At 36.1% G+C, this 19,995-nt stretch overlaps 1 protein-coding gene across 1 annotated transcript in view; it reads left to right on the top strand.

Moving 5' to 3' along the window:
- Positions 1-19,995, top strand: part of MAST4 (microtubule associated serine/threonine kinase family member 4) — a 107,869-nt gene that overhangs the window by 75,449 nt on the left and 12,425 nt on the right. Inside the window, exons 15-23 of the mRNA XM_063295584.1 lie at positions 437-602; positions 4,381-4,482; positions 7,689-7,811; positions 7,992-8,107; positions 9,229-9,353; positions 9,477-9,709; positions 11,031-11,231; positions 13,932-14,161; positions 16,626-16,748. Of these exons, the coding sequence (XP_063151654.1) occupies positions 437-602; positions 4,381-4,482; positions 7,689-7,811; positions 7,992-8,107; positions 9,229-9,353; positions 9,477-9,709; positions 11,031-11,231; positions 13,932-14,161; positions 16,626-16,748 (1,419 nt within the window). The remainder of the gene's footprint in view (positions 1-436; positions 603-4,380; positions 4,483-7,688; positions 7,812-7,991; positions 8,108-9,228; positions 9,354-9,476; positions 9,710-11,030; positions 11,232-13,931; positions 14,162-16,625; positions 16,749-19,995) is intronic.

Raw genomic sequence — 19,995 nt, 5'->3', positions numbered from 1 at the left:
TCTCAGCAGAGTACTTGTGGAACTCATGATGCATTGTACAATCAAGGATGCTAAAAATCCTAGCTATGGCCCATTTCCCTTTAAGCATGCCTCATTACCATTTACCCACAATCTGTTCACTCTAAGACTTACTTAATGTAAAACTATTTAAGTTTTCAACTTAAAATAAGAAAAATCCAAACGTAATCAATATAAATATATATATAATATATTTTGATTTCAAGTTGGCAAACAACCTCTGTGAAATATTCTTTTATTTGCACAAGTTAAATTGGAAACTCTCATTAGAAAAATGTGAAAAATCTAACATATTTTTCTTAACAGTTAAAAAGAGCAAAAGAAAATTTGAAATTATTTAACATGATTGTTTTAATATAATGATAGAAATTATTATATTAAACTTTAAACTTTTCTTTGTTACTGTTTTCTTATTTAGGTTTGTGGTACACCAGAATATATTGCTCCAGAAGTGATTCTAAGACAAGGTTATGGCAAGCCAGTGGATTGGTGGTCCATGGGAATTATCCTGTATGAGTTTCTTGTTGGGTGTGTTCCATTTTTTGGAGATACACCAGAGGAGCTATTTGGACAAGTCATCAGTGGTAAATATTACAAGAGTGAAGGGATTTCCCTTATATCATTACATACCTTCCTTTAGGGATAGCTACCTGACCAGTTTTAATTCCTCAATCAAGGCTTTGTTGCTTGTGAAAATCTATAATACTATATTAGTTATATTTCACAAAAAAGATAATTGTCAATCTCACCCACCAAGCAAGAATTATAAGGCTGCAGATTTAAACTTAAGAAAAGAATGGAATAAATGCAGTAAGAAATATTATGATATATTATTCTAGAGTGCTTAATGTGCAGCATTGTTTTTATAATTTGAATCACTTCTATGCTTCCTCATTCCATAAAGAGATATATTCATAACTAGTTTTCATTGCTAGGAGAACCTTTTCTTTTGACACACATTGCAGCTCTAAAGTCATCTGAGTAAATGTCTTTGCTTTTCAGTAATTACAATAATAGTAATCACAATTACATTAATAAATAATAGTAAAGCTGTGACTATTAAATACAAATTTAGAACAATTTCTGTCTGTGTGTTCTCAGTGTAGAGCAATTCAGATATAAGAACCAGGGAAAGGGATGGAATGGGAAAAATAATTTGCAACAGTGCTGCCAGAAAAGAATAAGATCATAAAGAAATTAAAAGTTAAGATATCACTAATCATATATAGAGCAATTATATTATAGAAATGAATGACTACATATATTTTGAAAGGAAAGAAGAAAGCAATAAAATAAATGACAAATGCTTTAAACAGAAATGAACTATATTTATATTAACACTTCAAACTAGCACAGTCTAGTCAGCCCTTAAATATCTATATTTTTAAAAAGTTCGTACTGACTTAATTTGCATAAAATGGAAAATGCCCAATAGCATCATGCAATAAATTAGAAGAAATGTAATAAAAACCTAAAACAATTGTTTCCCGAATAATAAATAATGGGGGAAAAGAAGAATTCAAATGCAGTTCACAGATTGTTAATGATTTCACTGGTGGCTGTTACAGTATCATGTTATTTCTGTAGCAGCTGTTCTTCTTTCATTTAAAATTCCATAACCTTTTAGATTGTAACCTGCAGGCTGAACTGAAGTATTCTTATGCAGCTTGTGGCAAAACTAAATGCTAATTAAACAACATCTATCACTATTCTAGTTGGTGTTCTTTCATGTTTCCAGATGCATAGAAATAGATACCTGTTGTTTATGCCAAAGATGTCTATGTTTACTGGTTCTTTCCCAATCCATTTTACAAAGTATGTTGATAAGGTCTACTAATAGAAGGAGGTGATAGTGGTGAAAGGGGGAAAAAAAGCTGCAATTGTGTTTTGTTTATAAGATTTTTTTTAAAAAATAATCTGGCATGTTTTTAATAGTGCAAAGTAAATACATGGTATGCCTACAGTTAATGAACTTTTTATACAGTGAAGTAGTAGTTTATTGTAGTAGTTACTGTTCATAGTAACAAATAATAAATGTACTGTTTCTGATGTGGTGCAAGGCTATATTGAATGTTTAATTAGTACATGTAGCAAATGTTGATTTTAGGTTTGATCCCTTAGGGTAGCAGTGCATATTCATATTTTTCAAATCAAATTTAAATGGCATTAACAACTGATTACTGGCAAACTTCAAAATAAGCTTTTATTTGTTTGTGTGCTTGAACTCCTTGGTGCATACCTATTATATTATATAATACAATAATAGTATAATAAACTAATAACATTAGGCAATACAAAGGTGTTTCAAACTTGCGTTTGGGGCTCAAAATCTACCCATAGTGATTAAAAAAAGGTTTCAGACTAAAAAGAGTTAGCATGCAAAACATCTCTATGTCCCTATTATAAATTTGTTTTACCTCATTCAATGATATGTGCGGGATTAGCTCTATAAGACATCACATTATCAGTTATTTTCACTCATTACCATTATTCAGCATACCCTCTCTCCTCTATATAAGAATTCGAAAAGGTAGCATCTCCCACAAGTCAGCTTGACTCCTAATGACTTATTTATTTATTTATTAATCAAATTTATCACCACCCATCTCCTAAAAGGGACTCTGGGCGGTTTACAATAAAACACAGATAAAAATATAAAACTATAAAACCCTATAATACAAATACAATAAATATAATATTTATTGTATTTGTATTATACAATAAACTTCAGGGGTACTTAATATTTAAGGTATTGTTTAAGTTTGAAAAACAAAATAGACACATCAATACAAATCCACCCACCCACACACACATAGACACACACTGATCTAGAAAGATATTCCTTAGAAATAAAAAAAGGTATCATTTAGAATAAAGAACAGCCAAAGGAAAAAATCAAAACAAAGCAGGTGTGCATAAACATGCATGTAGAGACAACTAGGAATAACTTCCAGAGCAGCAACATGAGCAAGGTCAGAATGGCCCTCACCTTATTAACAGTTGCTCTTCTGTGGGCCTTTGGTGAGGAGAACCCCAATTAGGTGGAAAGCAGTTACAGGGTGCAAATTTACATTCTTTTGATTGGTTATTTGTTGCTATGATTTTGTAACTGAAATAGCCTAGGGTTTGAGAGTACAGGTAGTCCTCGCTTAACAACCACTCATTTAGTGACAATTCAGACAACGGTGCTGGAAAAACCAACTTATGACTAGTCCTCACACTTATAACTGTTGCAGTGTCCCAATGATCATGTGATCATGATTTGGGCGCTTGGCAACCAGTTCACATTTATGACCATCGCAGTGTCACGTGGTCACGTGATTGCCATTTTCAACCTTCCCAGCCAGCTTCTGGCAAGCAAAATAAATGGGAACTGCATAATTTGCTTAACAACTACATGCTTCTCTTAATGCCCGTGGTGATTTGCTTAATGACTGCCACAAAAAAGTTTGTAAAATCAGGTTGGATTTGCTTAATGACCGCTTCGTTTAATAACCAAAATTCTGGTCCCAATTCTGGTTGTTAACCAATGACTACCTGTAGATAGCATACAAGTTATTGAATAAATAAATAAAACTTACCAACAACTTTGAATATTAGTTTATTGTATGTAAAAGGTGTTACAGTTACTGTCTTTGGCCTTTACATTTAGATCTGGTCTTGCACCCCAACTATAGAAAGTATCTTGCTTGACTGTAGATCTTTTACTATGCCCATGTTTCTGGAAAACTGATATTTTTGAATGGCAATAGTATTATCTGTGTCAAAAAGATAAGCGTAGGCAAGGCATGGCGGTGTCAAGATTCAGGTCAGAATTTCAGATAAAAATAGAAAGTTACTATATTTGCACTGTACTAAATATTTTCTATCCTTATTGCAAGCTTTAATGAAGTTTCTGTTTTTATGCATGTGGTCTACCTTAATTGTGCAGTAGAATGAACCATACTGATTCCTGATGCCTTATGGCTCCCATCTAACCCATATAAGTGCTGCTCTGGAAGGGGGGAGAATTGAGGGAAAAGTCCAGCTGACTGCACACAATGAGTATTGCCCCTTGCAATTTACTCTCTAAACAACTCTGTAAGGAAAAATAAGCCAAAACTTTTATCTGTGTGATGTCACCCTCTGAAATTAATAAGTCTCTGTTGTTCATGTTTAAATTTAACATTCCACTTATAAGTTGCAAAGGACAGTACTTCTGCATAAATAAAGCACAGTGGATTTCCTATCAGTTTGACAGAAAAATATGAGTAAAGGAATAACAACCCTGAACTGAAAATTAAACTGGCTGGAACACACAAGTCGTATGCAACAACGTTTTAAAAACTGCACAGATTTACCAGTGGTATTTCTTTCTCCTAGATGAGATCAACTGGCCTGAAAAGGATGAAGCACCACCTCCAGACGCCCAAGATTTGATTACTTTGCTTCTGAGACAAAACCCCTTGGAAAGATTAGGAACAGGTTAGAAGACTTCGCTTTTATTTTACTGCATGCCGGAAATGGTATCTCTTCAGCTGCTTTTTGGTCTGTGTTCTATCTTTTTGTTTCTAACTAAGAAATACCTGTCTCTGGCTATACTTTAAAAATATATTTCAGTGTAGTGTTTTCTGGTTCTCTTTGTTTTGCTAACTTAAACAATCCCTTAACTAGGCTGGCATTGAATCAAACAGCACCTTGTATGTTCTTCTCATTTTCTAATCTACTCTTACTATAGGTCAATAAATGCTGGTACAAGCTAAACAATTTGCTTTCATGGTCACCATTGAGGAGGATGCTACGGGCAGGATTTATAAAATGCCTGAGAGCCTTGCAGAGACTCCAGAATGGCTTATCTAGAGAACAGTATTTCACAGCTGCACCTTTCACACATTTCCACCTATCATGCTTGTCAGGATGGTTGGAACCCGACCTTTTGATGGGATCTCCAGGCTCTTCTATTTACACAAGTATATATATGTGAGAATGTCAACATCAGCTCCTACTAAATGAACTGGACGAGTGCTGTGATGTTGAAATGGATACATATCCATCCCATAGGGATTTACTTAGGATTTGTCCTTCTGGAATTGAGAAATATATGATTTGCTGAAATAAGAAAATTCTTAATCAGCAGTGAATTTTGGAACACAGGGTCTGATGCTGAACTGTTCAATCAGAAAATCAGTCACACGTTTTTTGAAGCAGTATATAATTCCACCCCCAAACACTTAAAATTTCACTACAGTTGAGCTCCCAGTAAAAACATAAAGCTATCCTTGAACCCAACCTACATTTTCTAAGCTCTACCAAGTTTAAAGAATTTCTGCATAGGGATTAATATTCCCCCTCTTCCCCAAACCCCTTGGCAGTGTATTGTATGATAATTACATGTCATCAGAGTTCTCCATTTGGCTCTGCCTCTGTCTCTAGTTAGCAATTTACTGGCTACTTGAGCTCTAAATGTCACATATATGTCAGTTAATATAGGACTATTTATGTACCTGATAAAATTCACTACTGACAGAAGGTCAAATAGCAAAACCTTTTTCTTTTTTGTGCTACTTTAACATGGGATTGTATTATATTGCACTTTATTATATTAATTTGAAATAATAAAACAACAAAAAAGAAGACCATATAGGCAAAAAAAAGATGACAATACAAATTAATATGCATTAATTTAACAAAGTTACTGTATCACAAATTAACTTGTTTTTAGAGTAAAAGGTGAATAGTTTAGAGTAAAAGAGCCTAAAGACAGAGTTGGAATTTTTAAGCAAAGATTGAATTGTACTGGAAGAAAAATCTATCTCTGTATGATTGGAATGAAATCAGAAACTTGAAGGGCTTTCTAATAGGCAGTCAGTGGAAACCATGGCACTAATGTATGTATGTGTATTTTATCCGTTCAATTGTGTCCAATTCTTGGAGACTGCCCGGAAAGTCCTTGCAATTTTCTTGGCAGGTTTTTCAGAAGTCGTTTACCATTGCCTCTTTACTAGGGCTGAGAGAGTGTGACTGGCCCAAGGTCACCCAGGTGGCTTTGTGCTTAAGGAGGGACCAGAACTCACGGTCTCCCAGTTTTTAGCCTGCTACCTTAACCACTACACCAACCTGGCTCTCTAAAATATATTTTAGTTAAATCCTCTATACATTAGTCTCTTATAATAGGTTTGGCTGGGGATTATTTCAGATTTTTAAAATATAAAGGAGTATTCATGTTGGTGCTGAAATATTAATAACTGAGAACCTTTTACCTTTTCTATATTTTACCTTTTCTATATTTTTTCCTATACTTTTTAAAATCTATTGCTATTCCATGCAAAAAAAAAAAAAGGAGTCTTAATTCCATGCCCATTCATCAGTTAGTAAGCAGGGACTTTTTCTCAACAATGTCGCAATCATGACCTCTTTAGATAATTTTCAAAACAATTAAAAGCTGTAGCAAGAATATTTTGTATATTAATATATAGTGGACTTGTATATCACTAAAAGAAATCTGTCTTGACATAAACACAAGAACTTCTAACCCTAAGAAAAAAATAGCTTGAGCAATTCTACTATTTGTTGGAGTAATCAAGTTTGCAGATTTTTCTTTTCTTTTTTTCTTTTAAAATTGGTAATGTCAGTTCAGTCTTACATTCATGCTTTCCAAGCCAAGTTACACTGTTGCTATGGGAAAATCAGCTGAAAATTTCAATAGTACATCATCCATAACAAGCAAGTATACTGCAGTAAATTTAATTAATGACTGAACTACATATGATTTCCAAAAGCGAAACACATTTTCATGCCTTTTCAGTAGGGAAGATTTCTTTTATATGAGGGATTGAAAATCTATATCTCTTTGTTTAGCTACAACAACAGGCACCACTCACTATTGACAATGCTGCTTTGGAGTTCTTGGAATTGTAGTTTGCTGCATCTGGATGTCATGGAAGAGGAGGGCAGGTTATCATTTGTTTTCAGTGGAAGATGGGATTTCTTATACTTTGCAGTTCTGCTTCATTAACCATGACTGTAGAATTGCTTGCAAGTGATAATATGTTAACGAAAAGATACTTCAGCTTCTATAAATGTTTACACTACTCTGGGTAATTACATTGAAAATCACTAAATAAATAAATTAGTAAATAAAACGAATATTGGATCTGATCCAAAAGTGCACTTCCAAATGTCTTACACACTGACCAAGATTGTTACCTATCAAATCTGAGTATTGTAGGAAAATGAAATTTAGTCCAAAAGTACTTGTTCTACTTTCAGTGCAAGTAGGACCTTGAGAAATGTTTTTTCTTAAAAAAAAAAACCCTATAAAGACCCCAATGTTTTAATAACTATTTGCTTTCTATTGATTTTGGAGATTATAGATTATCCATTATAAATAAGCTTTATTCTTTTTCAAATTATGTCTGAGTTTTGGGTCTAAAATAAAACTTTTGTATATTGTTTAATAATTTAAAAATGCATTAATAGTTAATGGACATACTGTACTTTCTTTGATGTACTTTTTCCAAAGGTAAAGTGCACAAACATACATATTTCTTAGTTCTTGTGAAAATTAGTGGCATGATAAACCTGCAACTCTTCTAATCATCACGTGTAAATCTGGCAGGTAATTCACTTTTAAAAAGTACAAACAATTGATCTGTATATATAACCTGCAACAGTTTCTCCTGCTCCCCCAGGTGGTACTTACGAAGTGAAACAACATCAGTTCTTTCAAAACTTAGACTGGAATAGTTTGCTGAGACAGAAAGCAGAATTCATTCCTCAGCTGGAATCTGAAGATGACACAAGCTACTTTGACAGTATGTCTACTTTGATAGAAATATAACAGATACCTATATATTAGGTTTTACTGCAGTAGTAGTTGATTTTGAAATGCATTTTTGTTGACCTCTAAACATTTTTTGAATAAAATAAAACTTGTTCAATTAATTTCTGAGTCATGGTAATTTCACAAAATATATATACATGTCATTTTACAGCTCGGTCTGAGAAGTATCACCATATGGAAACTGAAGAAGAAGAAGAAGATACAAATGATGAAGACTTTAATTTGGAGATAAGGCAGTTTTCTTCATGTTCACATCGATTTTCAAAAGTCAGTATTTAAATATTTTGCATGCATATGTACATAAGATGAAAATGTAATTATAAATGATTGCAAACCAATTTTGCATATACATTTAAGGGTTCAGTACTTTAACATGGGTTAGTAACTCATGGCTCACAGGCCATATGTCATCCTCAGTAGCCACCTGTGCAGATCCTCACCAGGACAATAGAATTCTGTTCCCAGCAGCTCAAGGAATCAGTAGGATGCTAAGATGATTACTATGAAGTGGTTGGTTTCCATAAGTTGATGCTCTGAGATTTTTTACTGGGAAGCAATATAAAGATGTTTAAAATTTAACTTAAATTAAATTATAAAATTAAACAATAAATAAAATAAAGTACTAAAAATAAAACAATGCAATACAAAAACCACTTTCATAACTTAGAAGCATGAATCTTTACAAGCAAAAAGCATTCAGATCTTTTTCCTGATTAGTTCTGTGCACTTGCAGAATAACATACTATAAAAATAGACAAGTAGTTAAATAGCATATGTAAGTTCCAGCAGAGGTGTTCTGGGGTGGGGGACACATGGGAAAAGACATTGACATTGTCTAAGGTAGTGTTCCTCAACCTTTAGAACTGTAAGATGTGTGAACTTCAACTCCCAGAATTCCCCAGCCAGCATGGCTTCTTAAAGCATGGCATCTTAAAGTTCCCCACGGTTGAGGAACACTTGTCTAAGGACTAGGGAGTCCTTAGGAACTCTAGGAATCTGCTTGAATTCAAGGAGGTTGCAGCTAGAGGGAACAAAGGGAAAGGGACGCCCTGGGAAGATCAGCAGGCAAGCTGGTACACAGGCATGCAAGGGGGAGAGGGAGGATGAAGGAGCACTAGCTTTGCACTACTCACCCTAAGACTGTTCTGGATTTTTTTCTTTGCCAAAACTGGAAACAACCAAAATAATCTGGATTTCACTTTGACTGGACTGGGAGCTACCCAGAATGATCTGCCCAAACCCCATGATACACTTGTTCCTTGTATGAAACTGGACATAGATTGTACACACCTCCATTTAAAAGTATTTGAAGCATATTATATTTTGCATGATACGTACTTTTCTGTTAGATACATTATTTTGTCCTTGTCCCCTACCCCTGCATATAGGTTTTTAGTAGTATAGATCGAGTCGCTATTCAAACTGAAGAAAAGGAGAATACAGTAGAGGAAACAACAAATGTGGCACTGACATCTTCAGAATCTTCATGCTGGAGCTCCGAATATTCTGAAATGTAAGTAACATTATTGCACTGATTATAGTACGTAGAGTATTGGATTACTATGCAACATCTATGAACTTTTGTATATTTTAACTTCAATGTATGTTGACAGTATGTATATCATTTTATATGTAGGCAACAGATATCTACATCAGTTTCTTCTGATACTGAAAGTGTTAAGCAACGCCACAGTTCAGGGTTACTTCCAAAATTAGCTATATCAGCTGAAGGAGATTCAAAAGAATCACCCTGTTCTGCTGGATCTCGTAAAGTTCAAGAAAAGACTATGTTTGTTAATGAAGAAATTGTTCAAGATGAAGTGGAGGTAACAACTCCAGCAAGCACAATTAGTAACTCCACACTCTCAGGTATGATGCATATAGACGTGGCTTTTCTGAGGTCTCTCTATTGAGAAGGCCATAATAACAATTACGAATCTGAATTTTAGGTCTAAACTTCTCAGTGGTATGAAAAGTATAATTCAGATTAGCACAGTGGATCATTTTCTTTAGATCACAACATATGGGGAATGAACCTGATTTCTTCTATCTCCTGCTCCCTTTGCTGTCAAAAAATTACATCTTGTTTTAGTTACAAGAAGAAAGTTCCATCAGTACTGATGACAACTTTTTAAAAGGATGATTATAACAGTAGAAAAACCTATTAAAACAAAACTGAACTAATGTATTTCTTTCTTCTGTTGCTCATTGTACTCTTTACCCTTTCATCAACATCTATTTTTAATGAGGAATAAAAAAATCTAATGTGATTCATAGTGAATCACATTAGATTTTTTTATTTTTTATATCCTCAGATATAAAGATTTATCCCGTGAATGACACTGTTGTGAGCATTAAAGGATTGAGATACAATCCTTTGACACTCCACTCCATATGTATCTACAATTTAATGAGGCACTATCTGAGCAAGTCAGCTATATATCTACTTACCCAGCCCTTATTTATCTAGCTTGCAGATTACTAAATATCATGGAGGGTACTAGCTCAAATGCTTTGCTGAAATCAAGATATATTATATCTGTACCATTCCTACAATTTGTTAACGAAGTTATCTAATGAATAAAGTTATATAAGATCTCTAGTAAGAGTGTTCTTGAGAAATCCATGGTGACTTTTTTCAAGTCCAAGGTATGTGTTTGACTATACTCAACTTCAGTTTCATTTAAAGTCAGGAACTCCAGCATTAGGTGATCACTTTTCTCCAATGTTTCTACTACTTCTGCTTCCTCACCTTAGTCTTCTATATTGTTTAATATCAAGTGACTGATACTCTTTGTTTAAAATTGTATTTAATGAACATACAGAAATAATCAGATTTAGTCTGTGTAATCTTCCCTTTTTTGTGTGAACTCTTTAACTTTTTCTCTTTGGTTTGATGTTGTATTTCAACTATTGTAGCTAATATCAAGCTAATCCAGCAACTTTAAGCAGGGTTGTAAAGATTAAGTATATTATTAAAACAAAGAAGATATGAGGGATTTAGTGCAAGAAAGGGTAAAGAAACTAATATTAATGCTTGGTCCTCATCCTAAAATAATGATTAATAATTATGCAAATGCTTGTTACAGAATTCTATTGCATGAGGTTTGTACCGGAAAAACGAATCCTCACCTTGTTTGATTTCCTCCCAACTCTTGATTTAATGTGTTGATTCTTTTATTTTGTGCAGCTGGTAGTTTTTCAGAGCACTTGGATCAGATAAATGGAAAAAGTGAAAGTGTGGACATCACAGATAATTTCTCAAAGCCTTCCAGTGAACGAGCATCTCATGTGACTCATCAGCAATTAGAAAGTACAGAGAAAAAAAAAATATCTGGAAAGGTCACAAAGTCTCTCTCGGCCAGCGCTCTGTCCCTTATGATTCCAGGAGGTAGATATTGTTTATAACTATGAAAGTGATGCATATGTGATTATTCTTTTCTTTAAGCGATGCAGCCTCAATAGAACCTTTCTTGTGTCAAAATGAGTCACAGATTTTAAAGTTTTGCATGGTATATACACTGAATCTTTACTAATAATTAAGACACTCTGTACAACTTACCAGTTCTACCTGTCTCCTAACTTCTTTCAAAGAAGTTCCATTATCTGGTGAATATTTGCTATCATGGGAGAAACCAGCAAAAGAAATTTTGGTTTAAACAGTGGGCTGGATCTGACCCAGAAGAGAGAGGCAGCTGGACAGTGGCTTGGAATGCTGCTGATTGCTCCATTCTAAGCCACCTAGCCTTTTATCTTCTGGACATGTAACCCAGAGCAGCGAGTCTGCTGTCTTCCCTGTGTTTCCCAGTGTGTACATGCACGCACACACAGATACACACCCACAAGTGCAACACAAGAGGAAAGCAAAAAGACACACACACCATGTTACATTGTTACACAGAGTGGCAGGATGGACTGTACTAAAATTGTAGGCACCCTTTAAGTGCTTTCCTTCCCCTTTAAGCCTAACACACCTCATCGTAAGGAGTGCTGAGAGATGGTTAAAAGCCCTTGGTCTGGAACAGCTGGGTGTGGGTGTGTAAGAGAAGCAGAAGATAGAGAGGGTGAGAGCAGCAGTCAAGGCTTGTAGCAAAGGTAGAGAAGGAGCAAGTGAGACTGTCCACTTAAAGGAGAACTGGGTTCTGAAGATAGTAGTAGAATTGTTAGTAGTGTTAGTAATAGAAATAGTATAGCAATAGAAATATAGGTTAGTTGGGAAGAGTTGTATTAGTTGGTCACCTGGGTAAAACAAAAGCACTTTTATACTGTAACTAGTGATTTTTTAAGTAAAAGAACCCCACCCCCAACATACAAGGGGTGAAATAAGGTTTATGTGTGCAGTGTCTCATTGAGAACGTATTGGTGAGGCTGAGTAAACGACCCTTGGGTATCAAACAAACCTGTGACAAAGTGGTGATAGAGGTGGGATATCCAAACTGGGTTCCCAATCCAGGTTTAAAGGGGAGCTTGTTCAGACTCACAGGATTCCTGAAACACTGTACATGAAAAGGAAGACTTTGGTTGCTAAAGACCACAAACTTTGCAAGCCTTAGCTAGTATACTGGCTGCAGAGAACAGACCCCTTACTAGAGCCTTTAGAAAACAAACCATGATGGGAAAGGCAGAAGGGGCTGGAATTCCTACACCCACAGAGGAGGCTACCACCACAGACACAAGGGTTCAGGATAAGCCAGTGGTTAAACCCAAGGAAAAAATGGAAAGGCCAGAAGAGGGGCTAGGACCAGAAACCTAGGCAAACCTGGTTGCAGAGATGTTGAGGCAGCAACAGGAAGAAAGGCTCTTGAGAGAGGAGGAGAGAAGAGATAGGCTAGAGTGGGAGAAAAATGAAAGAGGGAGGAGTTTAAGGGGCTGCTAGACCTGTTCAAAGGTATACAGTCACCAGGTGGGGCACATGGACTTCATGGGTCTCCTGTATGGATGGAAAGGGAGAGTGGTTCCAAGGATATTAAGAGCCCTAAATTGCCTGATGATGAAGATATTGAAGCCTACGTACAATGTTTGAGAGAGTTGCAACTACCTGTAAATGGCCAGAAGATGAGTGGGTAGCCAGGTTGTCTCCTAGCCAGGTTGTCTCTTAGTTTCCCTCAAAGGGAAAGCTTTGAGAGCATATAGTGGTCTCCCTGCTAAAGATATATTGGATTATCAATATGTTAAGGAAGTAATTCTGTATAGATATGGTGCGACCCTGTATACATGTAGACAAAGGTTTAGGGGTTATGTATTTAATTCCCAGGAGGGTGTCTGTGAGTTATGGGCTGCCTGGAAGATTTAGGGAGGAAATGGCTGGGCCAGAGGAAAAATGGAATTGGTGGAGGAGTCATTCTTGAACAATTTCACCAGGTACTCCCTCCCAAAGTAGATTGTTTTTCTTACAAATGAAGTAAGATGGCAAATACTATTGGATGACCAATCCAAGGTCCGCAACAAACCTGTGACACATAGAAAGAAGAACAGACTGTATTTCTATAGACTGCACTGGTCCTATAGACAGTGCTGGTAAAGGGGTTGGAATGAATTCCAGAAACTATACTCCCAGGTATTCCCTACCTTGTTTTAACCCTAAAATAATCTACTGCAAAACATGGGTATATTATATAGTTTGTGAAAGGTGGAAGTTTCACATATCCTACATTTGGATCTTAACCATAAACGAATATATTTGTAAATGGCTCCATTTTGGACACTTGTGATTAAGCATGCTGTATAAATGCATTTATAAAAGTTAATTATCAGGGGTAACACTGTATAAAGAACATAAATCTGTAGGTTGGTAATTTTTCCCACCAGATAAAAGAGAAATATTTTTGAAATGTTTTGAATAGTGGTAGATACTTTCTTAAGCAGCAGTGATGTTACTACGATAATATAATGCAGTGTTTCTCAACCTTGGCATCTTGAAGAGGTGTGGACTTCAACTCCCAAAATTCCCCAGCCAGCTTTGCTGGCTGGGGAATTATGGGAGTTGAAGTCCATACCTCTTCAAGTTGTCAAGGTTGAGAAACACTGATGTAATGTATTAAGGTATGTATAAAATTTAATATGCTCCTAAACAGAGGACCATTTTTTCCAGATATATTTGGGGTGTCTCCTTTGGGAAGTCCAATGTCGCCCCATTCAGTATCTTCAGATCCTTCATCCTCCAGAGATTCTTCTCCAAGCCGTGACTCATCAACTGCTCCTGCAAGTCCTCACCAGCCTGTCATAATTCATACTTCAGGCAAAAAGTATGGATTCACTATCCGAGCAATCAGAGTATATGTGGGTGATAGCGACATCTACACAGTCCATCATATTATTTGGGTAAAATTTATAATCACTTGTACTTGATAAATTTATATTTAGGTTATACTTAAATGAGACACATAATGTAGTGTAGTTTAGTAAACGGAATAATGTATTATGACTTAGTATATGTCTAGTCCAGTGGTTCTGAAACATTTTGGTCTCGGGACCCCTTTACATTCTTAAAAATGATTGCGGACCCCAAAGAGCTTTGGTTTATGTGGGTTATATCTATCAATATTTTCTGTATTAGAAATTAAAACTGAGAAACTTTAAAATACTTATTTGACTTTGCCGATTGCCGACCCCCTGAAAGGGTCTTGGGGACCCCAGGGGTCCCCAGACCACACTTTGAGAACCACTGGTCTTGTCTGTATTGGAAATATAGTCAGTGTGCCTGCAAAACAAAGTAACCCTAACCCTTTAAAGTAGGATTTGAACTTAAAAGAGGAAAAAATGTATACAGATCCTGAGGACTAATCTTGTTTAGGCTTACTGAAATGAATAGTAGTTTCAGAATAACATATCTTAATGCATAGAACCTGGCAAGTGTTAATTCTTTACTAATCTGTGGGCTGATCATATTTGTTATTAAGGTGCCATCATTTTTATGGCCCAATTTCAACTGTGGGTTCCCTAATCCTTCAGTCAATGTCGCCTTTCCATCTTGTCTGTTCACCAACATAAAATTCAAAAGAAAGATATTCAGGAACAAAGTTTAGTTCTCTAGTAACTCCACTTATCAATTCAGCCAAAAATGTAAATGGCATTAAAAATAGGTTTTGTTTTAGGAAAAAATACTGTCTTGCAATTGCTTGCTATGGCACTATTTAATTAGCAAAGGAAGTTGAATCATTCCCCTTATCTGAATTATTTTTAAACTTGATTTCCACCCAGTATTTGTATTAATGGGGGGAGGGAATCTGAGGTCCAGGATCCTGGATCCCCTTTTTCTGGACCAGTTCAGCTGTCACTTTCTTGCTCTCCCTCTTCCTCTCAACCATCCACTTTTTCTTCACATACAGGTTCAGTTCTATTCAATCTTCAATCATTTTTTCTATATGAGTAAACCACCTCAGCATTCTTCTTTAATGCGGTTAGTCCTTGTTTAGTGACTGCCTCATTTAGCAACCGTTTGCAGTTACAACAATGATGAAAAAGTAACTTTATGACCGATGCTCACATTTACAACTGTCACAGGTCTGTAAAGCAAAGGAAAGCTGAACTGAGATCATAAGCACAGTTGTGGTTTCACTTAGTGATCGCTTTACTTAATGACCAAGCTGCCAGTCCCAATTGTGGTTGCTAAATGAGGAGTGTCTGCAATGTCCCAACCCACAATTTAGCAAATTGTGGTTGCTAAATGAGGACTGTCACTCACTTTTATATTCAATCCATATTAATTCCTCACCTATTCATTCTTGACCAGATCTCTTCTTGTTTTATCCCACACATTTCTTTATAAACCCATTCTCCTTGCATTCAAGATTTATGTTTTTTCTGGCATATCCAACTTTCACTTCTGTATAACAAAGGCAGAAGCATGCAGTTACGCATAGCCAGTTTTGTTTCCTTTGGTAAACACTCCTCGTAACAGACCACACACTGCTCTATCAGAATTTGTGTCTCATAAAATTTCTTCATCCATTTTTCCATCTTTAGTAACTATTCTATCGAAGTACACAAATTCATCTATTTGCTATAGATTTTCATCATTTATGTATAATTTGCAGTTGTTCACTCCATTTTCCCTACCAAACACAACTACCTGGGTCTTTGATACATTAATTTTTAGATGCATACTCTGTTGCATCATGCAGTGTATCTAACATTTGCTGCAAATCTTTCAGGTTCTCAGCCAACAACATGGCATCATCTCCATCAAAAGGTACTCATGCATATCTCTCCAACCAACATGCCTCTGATTTCTGCACAAGCATTCCTTATTCCTTTATCTGTAAATACATTAAACAACCAAGCTATAATGAGACATCATTGTCTTGAAAAATGCAACAGTAGACTTAAATGAAGAACAGCAACTCCCCACCACCAACAGGAAATCTTGGCTTTGCACAGACATGTAAAATGACCCTGTCCACTTTACAGAATTATCTTATTCAGTTGCAGCCATCACCAACCCAGAATGTTTATGCTGCCCTTGTCCTCAAAATTGTCCTCACGTGATAGATTAGAACTGTGATGATTTGAAATGTGGAAATTTTAAAAGGAAAACTGTGGCATATAACAGGTAGAAAATGTAACATTAAAAATTAACTTTCTGTGTTCAGCAATACTAAAGAGCAGAACTGTTTACATTATGGTGATGGAATATGTTTTTGTGATTGACTCTATGCCATTTGCATGTGGAAGAACAACGAGGAAATCATTTTTTTTTTTTATAAATCCACAAAGCTGCTGTAATATACTTCAACAAAATAAGTACATATATATTTGAATTTATGCACTGTTTTTCACTTCCTAGAACATTGAAGAGGGAAGTCCAGCCTACCATGCTGGGTTGAAGGCTGGTGACCTCATTACACACATTAATGGAGAACCAGTGCATGGCCTTGTTCATACTGAAGTCATAGAACTGTTATTAAAGGTACAGTAATTTGAAAAAAAAAAATCTGTCCCTCATGCTGTATCGTTTATTCATTCTATTTTTCCAATCAATGATTTCATTACAGATTACGCATTTTGTTATCCGAACATATAGTTCATTCTCCCTGCACTAACCGTCTTGACAGCAATAAGCTATATTAGTCTACAAACTCAGTGGACAACTTATTTCCACTGGGATATTTACAAATCTCTTATTCATACTGTGCAGTAGGATTTTATAGCTGGCAATTAATGTGTTGAATACAATTGTAAATTAACCCATGTTCAAGTATTCTTATATCACGTTTCATTGCAAATAATTTATTAACTTGGAGTATGCAATGGCAACAGCACTGAGTATGGACCCACAAAATATCAGCAAGATATAAAGGGGCTTGGAATGTGATAACAAATATAAATAATTAAAGGGTTGTTTTTTTTAATGTTTTGCTCAATTGGCATCAAAGTCTGCCCATCTAGTAAGTCCTGACAAAGTAGACATGCTTCAGGTCCCGCTTTAAAGCAGGGTCATCTGATTGGACCCAGGCGGCATGCCTTCTCTTTCATAGCACCTGGTCTCTGGATTAATATCCCTGCGTACCCCCCTTTCTGCCTCCAAGTTTGAGTTGCTATGACCCTGCCATCCTTTAAACAAGTCCTGAAGACCAGGTTCTTTCCCCAGGTGCCGCATTAGGAAGTATGTGCCTTTTGGGGAATTTTGTTTATGTGATAGATTTATTAGTCCCCAGGTTATTTCCTTCTTTCTACTTCTGTTGTATTGGATCTGTTACTCAATTGTACACTACCCAGAGTTGTTACGAGTTGGGTGCCTATAAGTTAGATTCATATGTAAATAAATAATGCAGGAGTGATTGACTGATGCAGAGTAAATGGGGCAGGGCAGACACACGCTGAACATCAGATATTCTAAGAAAGTACCCAGTGATGTGTCTTCCCAAATCCCCAAAATTCTGTAATTTGTTTCATCCTTTCCTCATTCTGGATGATAGATATAATGAAAAGTCCAAGCCCTGAAATATCTTACAGTATATTATCGCAATCTCTTTTCCCATTAACTGTGCTAGGAATCCAGAGGGGTCATTTACAACAGTTCCTCTTTCCTTGCTTTCCATTCTTCTCTTCTTATAGAGGGACTTGGATGGTGAGCTTGTGAAGAAGCATATAAGCTTTTTGTAGATGCACTTACTGGGATCACACAACATGGCTTACCAAATCACCTTCTTCCCTGATTATTTGCTTCAGCTCCATGCACCAACTAATGTCTCAAGCAGTCATTTAGCAACCATGTTTATAGTCCTCCCAGTTGCCACCATAACGTTGAGAGGCTGTCACTCCTGACATATTTATTCAAATGTTTGTCACTGGAGTGAAAAAATAATTGGTGGGGCAAGGGGGCTCAGCACTACAAGAAACAGGGTCAGGGGTTATATCCAGGAAGGCATTTCTGTCCCTTTTCACTCCTCCCCCATGTAATGGTATGTGGGAATGACCTTGGGAGACAGGGAGAAGAGACACAGCCAAGGGATCTGTCAGATAAAAGGCAACTTAGCCTGCAGCAGGAATGTGAACGGGTTAAGTGGCTCAGAAGGGACCCTCCCTAGTTTCTTGGGCTGTGAAGAGGATCGAGGGGAGAAATGTACTTTCAGACTTGCAAGATTCTGTTAATGTAATCACACAATAAAGAAGAATTAGCTCATCTAGCCATGCTTTCTGTCTGGTCTACCCCACAAGCTTGACCTGCATTCTGCCTTTGGAGAGGATGAAAACTGAGATGGCCACATAGATGAAATGCCCAAATAAAATTTAACCAAAGAGAGGGAAGAGTGTATAGCTTCCAGTCAGCCATTCAAATGACATGGCTGATTTGGGACAGTATCTCAAACAATACTAGGTCTCATATGACCCAATGTTCCTGTTCATATAACACACTATACCTCCATGATCCAATTAGTTAAGCAAGTCATGTGAACCTGGCTACTGTGCTTCTGTGTCCCTCCAAATTTTGATTTGGTAAGCTTTGGAAGGGCTATAGGGACTATGATTTGCTTCAGAGAAGCCCTGCTTTGATTGAAGGGACCTAACTGGCCCCTTCACCTAATTCAATTCAGTTCAGTTTGGTTGTATCCTTTATTATAAAATATGTGGAATTATTTGATCTTTGTTTTAAATAAAATAAAAATATACCAGAAAGCTGCACTACATTTTTGTTTAAATTGGGTTTGTTTTTGTTTTTTAGGAGGTCTATAAATAATTAAAAGTCTTCCTTTATTTGTCTAGGACACCCTGTGGTGATTCTGAACCGTATACATTTGGTTAATCAAGTGGAAAATTGTTAATAAAACCATTTACACATAGTAAAAACAGAGACCTTGAATGTTCCTCTCAGAGCTAGGATTGGGAGCCACCCTGGCAGGATGGGTGGAGAAGCACTCCCAAGTTAATGAGGAATAAAATGGCACAAGTATAATGATATAAAATAAAGCACTCCTTGCAATTATCTATCTTCTGAACTGTGTAATTATATTTCATCCTCCTTCAGTTTTTCTGGTAACACCTGACAAGTAGCAATACTACATTAAAGGAGGCATCCAACAGTTGGTCTTTTCAAGTGCACTCAGGTCCCTTTCATGTTACTTTCAAGCATACACTGGGCATAATGTTGCTTTTGTCCTTTAGAGAGACTTAGTCATATTATATAGCAAAATAAAGCCTTTTTTATTTAAAAAATGATTAGCTTTGTATGAAAAACTGTCCTCTACAATTCTGTCACCGTGAATAATTTTGCCAGCCTCAATCCAGCCAGTGGTGGAATAAAATGGACCTTCATATGTATCTGAGTATATCATTAAGAGCATGTTTTTTCTCATGAGGATGAAATACAACTTTTAATTGTTTTTCTCAAATAGATGAAAATTTCTTATCTTGTTATTACTGTATATTCTGTATTACCAAAAATACACTTTTTGAATTCAAATGAATTGTGAGTGCATATATACAACTGGACAATTTTGCTAATGCACTACAGTCATATTTATACATATATAGAATGTATGGTATTAATCTGTTACCCTGCATAAGCCCTGTATATGTTCTGACATTAACCATCCAATGACAGATCACACGGCTTACTTCAGTCTTCCTCAACCTGGATGCCCCTGTTTGTGTGAACATAAATTTCCAGAATTTTCAGTAATGCCATTTGGGCTGCACAATTCTTGTGGTTCTGA

Source organism: Candoia aspera, chromosome 2, assembly GCF_035149785.1.
Source record: "Candoia aspera isolate rCanAsp1 chromosome 2, rCanAsp1.hap2, whole genome shotgun sequence".
Classification (NCBI taxonomy): Eukaryota; Metazoa; Chordata; class Lepidosauria; order Squamata; family Boidae; genus Candoia; species Candoia aspera.
The sequence above is the reverse complement of the archived record's forward strand: the minus strand, read 5'-3'. Positions and strand labels throughout refer to the sequence as shown.